The sequence below is a fragment of the Nestor notabilis genome, unplaced genomic scaffold, assembly GCF_000696875.1.
Source record: "Nestor notabilis isolate BGI_N333 unplaced genomic scaffold, ASM69687v1 scaffold27102, whole genome shotgun sequence".
In the NCBI taxonomy this organism is placed as follows: domain Eukaryota; kingdom Metazoa; phylum Chordata; class Aves; order Psittaciformes; family Psittacidae; genus Nestor; species Nestor notabilis.
In genome coordinates, this window is record NW_009918372.1 from 93,587 (window position 1) to 101,260 (window position 7,674).

Below are 7,674 nucleotides of genomic sequence, written 5' to 3' on the forward strand. Positions count from 1 at the left end.
TCATTTTATCCTATTCTCCACTTTACCAACCACCTCCAGCACAGGCACTGGTGGGGGAAAGTCCCACGGCCTTTGGAGTCTCCACGAAGACACCCCTAACCACGCAGTATTCCCCTGTGTTTCAGGTACATCCAGGATGCAGAGGTATTCACGTCTAGTGCCTTCACTTTACCTGGAACATAGTTTTTTTCACGGACAAATCTGACCTAATGACTTGATGGAAGAGCTGCACCTGCAATGGCATGTCCACTGCAAAGCAAAGACCGCCTCATTCGCAGTGGCTCATGAACCAGAGCACTCACCACAAGCCCTCCCCATCCAAGGTCCATATCCATGCTATGCCATATGCACCTTGGTCACGCAGCACCTGATAGAAGACTGGAAAGAATGCAAGAGAGACCTATCTGCTGTCCCTCACTGGCAGTACCAAAGGCATAAGTAGGAGCCCTAATTTGTCCCTTTCTGGTCAGAAGCAGCATGGTTTCATTCTACAGCCCTGCTCTTCCTGTTCTCCGTTACAGACCGAATTCACCACGAGCTACAAGCAGCAGTAAGCACGGCTGGTCCTTGACGGTGCCTGGGGAACCGCCTGTGGGAGCTTCACTCAATCCCATTTCCATCTGAGCCACATTCACAGCCGGGAATATCCCGCTGCAACCCAATTAGCGACGGCTGCTGTCATGTGCTGGGGCCGCGCTCTCCTTTACACACACCCCCCCTTCCAAAGGGAGATGAAAGAAGAGCTGGAGTCTGCAGGCACCTCCCTCATGCTCGGCTCCGGCAGCTGCCTCTAACAGATAACCTTCTGCATCACTGCAAGGGCTAAAGCTCTGCTGAAACTCCCCAGTCTGCAGCTGAAAGCAGATGAAAAGAAAAATGAGAGGAGATGTGGATTCTCCTCCGGAAACCCAAGTCAGGCTTCAGCAAGAAACATGTAGTCCCTCCCCACACATGGCTGTGCTGCTTGACCTCCAGAGAGACAAGAGAGAAAATAGCTTTAAGCAACGTCCTGTTCAGATCAGCAGGCACTGAGTTTCACTCAGTCCTAAATTGTTCTTGCTCTGCTTTGGCTTTTGAGCATGTAGAGATAAGAGCTTTGCTTGAGGAATTCAGTGCAGGAGAAAGGGAAGCAAACAAACTCTGGTGGTTCAGCTCATGTCTCGAAGCTTCCTTGCAGCACCTCTAACTGAACAAAGGCAAAACCTGAGGCTCAGAGCTGTGAAATTCCAATTGTACAGGCAAAACAAAAGAATACATCCTTCCCAGCTGCCCTGAAAAGCAGCACTTCTTGTTTCCTCAGCAAAGAAACCGAACAAGCCTGATAATCCCAAACTTCATGAAAACCCTGACCATGATTGCTGCAACGGGGTGATGCGATCATTGAAGAATTTACTGACTGAAACAGAAATGGAGAAGGAACAGTCACAGCAAGAGAACTTCTCAACCAACGTCCACTTCTCCAGCTCCCAGAGAGCAATCTGGGGCATGCTTCCTCTCTCCTGTCTTGCTGGTTGAGTCCTTTAGCACTAACATGTGAGGTCTCAATCTGCAAACCCAGGAGAACCCGGAAAGCTTCGTGCCAGCTGGCCCTCCCTGAGCACACAGCCTCTGCAGGTAAGGAGGTATGCCACTGCTGTGCACCTTCCACAGAACTTTCAAGTCTATTTGCTGCCTTGGACAAAAACAAACAGAACATTGGTTGGCTTCAGAGACGAACACGAGATCTGTGGTCAGAACCAATAACCAGACAGTGTCCAGCAAGAAACAATTATGTTTGCATTGCCTCAAGGAAGATGTGTGAACAGAGACAGCAGCCCCAGTACATCTCACATCAGCTCACCATCACTGCTACGAGCAGAGGAGCAGAGCCAGAGCATCACCACGCATCAACCAGCCCCTGAGGGCTGCACAGAGACAAGCCTGGCTCCTGCCCCACCACACCTGCATCTTCAGCAGGCTGCAAATGCAGGAGCCTGCTTGCTCTCCTTGCTGCTAGCTAAACATCCAGCCTTGATGCTCTGAAAGAGCCCAGAGCTCCCACTCTGCACCTGCTGCTGCACTGTCAGGGCTGCTGCTGCTGCACTGTGTGGAATGATTCAAGCCCTTGGTACAGTACCACTGGTGAGGTAACAGCCACCAATCACTGTGACCCACGGCAGCCTTCCTGAATCAGCATCTGCTCCAATAGCAGGAATCAAAGCACAGACATGGGGGAGAATGACTTTTTGGCATCCTTATCCAACCCTGACAGCACTTTCCCAAGAGACTCTTTCCTGCCACATCTTCCAGTTTCACACCAAGTTCTTTTTTTGAATACAGTCTCTGGATATCATCCTATGTAATGATGCTCTCAGGTCTGTGCACCCAGGAACTGAGTGCAACCTTGCAGAGACCTGCTGGAAGCAAAGCGTTGCCATTCTGTCAGGGTGTCAGCATAATCCATACGGATGTACCCACTAAACCTTCCAACACAACAGAGGGGAGGAAAGGCGTCAGTGCCTCCCTCCCGGAAGCCTGATCTCTAAGCTTCCCACCTAGCTCATGCCAGCTAAGCCAGCCTCAGCCTACAGTGTCCTGGGCTGTATGGACAGGAGCACAACCAGCGGATGGAGAGAGGTTACCCCCTCCCTCTACCCAGCACCCATTAGACAGCACCTTAAATCCTGGACCCGGTTTTGTGCCCTACAGCATAAGAAAAGCATTGATAAAGTGGACCAAGTCCAACAGAAGAGCACCAGGATGGCCAGGGGCTGCAGTACCTGCCCAGTGTTTTGCAGTCTCCACCCTTGGAGTTGTTCCAAGCACAGACTGCATAGAGATGTGTAAAGTGAGTAATCTTGTTTTATCTCATACCTGACCCTGCTTTCAGCAGGCGGCTCAATGAGATGACCTCTGAGGTCCCTTCCAGCTGGCATTATCATATGAAGATCTGGCTAGCTCTGCATGCTGTGTCCAGCAGTGACTGATACTGAATGCAAAGAGCAGGCAGTGCCCCCCAGCCTCTGGCAAGCATCATTTTCGGCACTTCCCGAGCACAGATGACAGCACTGTGTCGAACAGGATAACTCCCCATGAATTTTTAATACTTCGTCCTCCACAACTGCTCCTGTGCTACAACACAGAAACCAAACAGGTGCCTCAAAGTGCATCAGCAGCACGATGAGGGGCACTCCATGACCCCACGTCTCCTCTACTGTGCCTATTCTATTCTCCGTCTAATGCTCACTCCCTCTCTGCAACTTGAGAGCAGGGATCCATGTAATCACGGGCCTTAAAGCTCACCATCCCTTTCCCACTAAGCAGCTTCCACTTCTACAAGGTAATGGCTCCATAACCGTTTCCCCATCACCCAGAGGAACTGCAAGATCAAGGCTGAATTGCTCTTACTTTTGTATTCCAGGTGAAAGCCAGCAGCAGAGACACTGATATCCGAATAGAAATGCAGATAGAGCTGGTTTGAAGTGCTGTTGAGCAGCGCAGGCACTGTAGTTCCTGGGAAAACAAGAAGTGCACAAAGATACTGAAGAGGATTCTTTTTTCCTCCTCCATGTCCTTGGAGACTAGCTGCAGAAGAGGCTGAGAACAGAAAGTCCTTTAACTTAACAAGCTCTCCTGGTTTTGATCAGGTTCTAATGAGGCCAATTGAGAAATACCCAAGGCTTCTCTGCAATGGCCTTTTCGAAGTCTGCTCCTGAATTCCGTCATGTGAAGTTTTACCACTTACAGACCAGACAGATGAAAAGCCTGGAGAAGGGAACCGGTGATGAGGAACAATGTAGGTGGAGCACAGGTCCCTCGCGAGGTCCCAATTCCTTCTCCCACCTCAATCCCTGGAAGCTGTTGCAGCACCGGGTCAAGGCAGTTCTATCCCAAACACAAGAGCTGGGAGCAGAGCCTGCTTGTCTTTGTGCATGACCTTTCTCCTCACCAGCCTCAAAGGACTTGTAGCACACATGGCTCATTAAATAACCAAGAATCGGGGCCATCAGCTTGCAAGTGGCTCTGCTATTGGAACGTTCTACAGTGCTTTTGGGCTGCTTGCTCCCCCCTGCTTTGCTAAAAGCCACCATCCCCACTGCTGGGCAAAGCAAAGGTTGTTTTGTAGCTCTTCAACCACCGAACCTGCCAAGTGCAGAGGTCTGAGCTGTCCCCACCAACCCAGCAGTGCTGTGGGAACTCCCACTGCAGGCTGTGGAAGTGCTCTGGCCTTCTGCAAAAAACCCAAAACTAACCCACCGGCTTTGTGTTTAAGGCTTTATCAGCATTTTCTGCAGGAAGACAGCAGTCAAGTTCCCAATTCAACAAAGCATGAGATGCCCTTTAAGCATATATGCTTAATTTTAGGGATGTGCTGCAGTCCAGCTGATGTGAACAGGAATTGAGCATGCACTGATGGGCTTCCCCGAACGTGATGCTGACCACGTACCAGAGAAACTTCCCAGCATGGTGGCTGTGTTATCTCCTCCATCAAACACTTCCAGGGAATCCCAGTTCTGCTCAGTAACAAAACTGATCACCTGGATCTAAAGAGAAAAAAGACAAACCAGTGCAACTCCTGCAATCTTTGAATCATCGAACAGTTAGGGTTGGAAAGGACCTTAATATCATCTAGTTTCAACTGAAGAGAGCTCAGTGCCCTGCAAACCTTGACTGTGCACACACATGTACATGCATGTGGGTGCACACACACGCTCATACGCACACCCATGCTCACCCTGACCTCTGATCACTCTGTGACTCCCCCCCCATTTTCCTGCAGTGCTCTCACCCTGTGTTCACTCCTGCACTCAAATGTCCCACTTGCATTTGCCCTGCTAAACATCAAAGAAAAAATACATATTTAAACACATAATAAAACCCTCAACCCCATTACTTCTGCCATTTTAACCTTTTTTCCTCCTTGATTTCTTCTGAATAATAAAGCTGGCTATAAAGCTCCCGCAAAGTCTTTCCCTCCTCCAAATCAGTTCATCTAACTAAAATTGCAGTGACCCCCCCCCAGCCATTACTGTTCACACTGACCAAGTCAATACCTTTCTCCCTCCATAACTCATAATTACACCCCTATTGTGATTTACATCATTGCAAGAGAATGTGGACTGAGATTGTGTATTTTGTTTGCTCTTACATTTCCTAAATTATTTATTCTCCTCCCCCCCCCACAACTCAATGGAATAAACATTTTTAAGGTCCTAATTCTAGTCTGACATGTGGATTCACAAGGGATCTGCATCTATTTACTGCCATGTATATAAATTAATTCACTCAGGAAGGTTTGCTACAGGGATGAATAATTCATGGCAGAAGTGCTGGCTCGTACACTGATTACATAAAACTCCTGCTAGTGACTCGCCACTACCAAGAAAGCTTTTATTTCACCTCCTCCTCTGATTTACAGTTGTTTAACCTTTAATTGTTGTACAAAATGAGGGTAAACTGATGCTTAAATTAGTATCTAACACCTGAGAATGTTGCACACAAAAGCAGGTGACCGAGAAGCAGAGCCGATGGGAGTGGGATGGGGTTACGCAGTGGGTCCAGCTCTGTGGTGGCCATCACCCTGCCTCTGGGCTGCTCCCCAACCCACAGCTCCTGCACAGGGCTTCACTATGGCTGTTTTATTTCCTGGGGGCCAATCCCTTTTTCCATGCCCTCTTCCCCCACAGAAGACTTCCAGTGGAAGCCCCAGGGTCAGAAGCTGATGTGATCAGGACCAACCTGTGTCTCAGGGCAGAGCTGAGGGGTGGCGGGTCCCTTGTCACACAGACCCATGGGCTAAGTGGCAGCCAGGGTATCATTCAGAACTCTGCAGTGCAGAACACGGCACCTATTTACAGCCCTTTAAAAATTAAGTGAATTATCACCCCTGATCCCGGGAGTACTGAGCAACTTGCAAACTGCCTCAACCAGTCCAATGTTTGGCTGAGCTAAATGGATTCTCCTGTTGTTTGGGGGTTTTGAGAACAGCTAAAATTTCAGATGAACAAGAAAGTATTGATGGTGAACAGTAAGGCTTTTGAAAACACTGTTTTAAATGGCTTCAAAAGCAAAGAGGAGAGCAGAATTTGCTGGACTGGACATGGCAAAAGCCTGGCACATGGCTCAAAATACTACTCCAAGCTGCTTTACTGTGAAGCCCCCAGTGCTGCTGGACCAGTTCTGCCCATCCCAGATCCAAGTTCAGGCTTTGTTCAGGAGCAATGATAGTGACACCAGGTGAGATTCCCCATCTGGGAGAGCAGAGCTGTAATCCAGCAAGGCAGAAGAGATGTTTCAATAAAACCACTGAGAGAAACACAACTGGTGGATGCCAGCAGCTGTGAGTGCTGCAGAGGGAGGAACCCACCTACAAATCCATTTGCTGAATCCATGATAGAGAAATAAAAGCACTTAATGAACAACGCTTGCAAAGTGGTGTAAAGAAGAAAGAAACCCTCTGATAATGAGGCCTGTGGAGTGAATGAACCTGTTACAGAGTCCATCTGCTGTGTGTCAACCAGCATCAGCCTAACGCAGGGTGAGATGCTTTCTGTGAGGACAAGGCGTGTATGTGCAGAATGGGGACTTTATCTCAGGTTTGGTCTCTGATTTGGGCTTAATTCTCAGCATCCTCTAGCTTGCAGAACTCTTTCTGCAGAGGAATGATAAGGACCACAAAAAGACCTGAAGAGAGAGCTCATTTACCTGGAGACAATGAACAGCAAAGCAGTAATTGTATAATCATACTGCTGCAACTCTGCTGGCATAACAAATCCACGCAGGCACTCTGAGCAAGCAACTCTGCCTTGGTGTCGCTTACATTGCTTTCAACATTGCATAATTAAGTGGTATAAAGATATATGCCCAAAATACCACAATTATTTTGTTACACCAGAACAGCCACATAGCTCCAGTTCATCTCCCACAGAGAGTGCCTCCAGGAGGCAAAAATCCATTGAAATATTACCCACTTTTGGCACTCATAGTATCAACGAACGTCTGATCCCAGAGAACATTCAACTGATCTTTTTCCTGTGAGGAGCAGCAACTTCATCACATGTGGCCTCTTTAGGTGCACCAGATAGTGTGTGTTCTCCTCTCCAGCCCATCCTGCAGTGAGAGCTGCTGACCCCGTACCTGTATCCCTGCTCCTTCGGGGACTGTTATCTTCCACACGCAGTTGAGGCTGTTCAGGTACGGCTCCGGGAAGCCAGGGGACAGAATGGTTCCTTTGCGCTCAGTCAAATTCCCACCACATGGCACTGCAATAAGCAAAGGACCATTTGGAAGAGGAAAGACTTGGCTTTATGCTAAAAACATTCTTTTTGAAACATCTGTCCGCAGACAAAAAAGCAAACAGAACTGGCTCACGATTTAAGGGTAAGATTTGTATGAATAATCGCCTTTTTAGTAACTCTCTCATACAAGTTCTAACAGTAGCAGCGTGTGGTCCTTAGCTGTGGGGAACACTGTGTTCATCAGCCCATGAGATCGGTTCTGTAGGAACTGCTCTCCTCCAAAGAAGGTGAAAGCAGCTTTCAGACAGATCTGATTTATTCTAGATACTGTCCCAGATCTCACAACGAGTATTAGATTAAAAGGTCCTTGACGTGACTCTTGGGGTTAACTGCCCCTGTTCGTAGGCAGAGGGACCTTAAAGCTCCTCCAGCTCCAACCCCTGCCACGGGCACGGGC

The 7,674-nt window shown here is 48.5% G+C and overlaps 1 protein-coding gene across 1 annotated transcript in view; it reads right to left on the reverse strand.

Moving 5' to 3' along the window:
* LOC104401939 (CUB and sushi domain-containing protein 1-like) overlaps nt 1-7,674 on the reverse strand; it is a gene marked incomplete at its 5' end in the record, with an annotated part of 63,110 nt that overhangs the window by 55,013 nt on the left and 423 nt on the right. Inside the window, 3 exons of the mRNA XM_010009677.1 lie at nt 3,388-3,492; nt 4,427-4,523; nt 7,117-7,241. Coding sequence (XP_010007979.1) covers nt 3,388-3,492; nt 4,427-4,523; nt 7,117-7,241 — 327 coding nt within the window. The remainder of the gene's footprint in view (nt 1-3,387; nt 3,493-4,426; nt 4,524-7,116; nt 7,242-7,674) is intronic.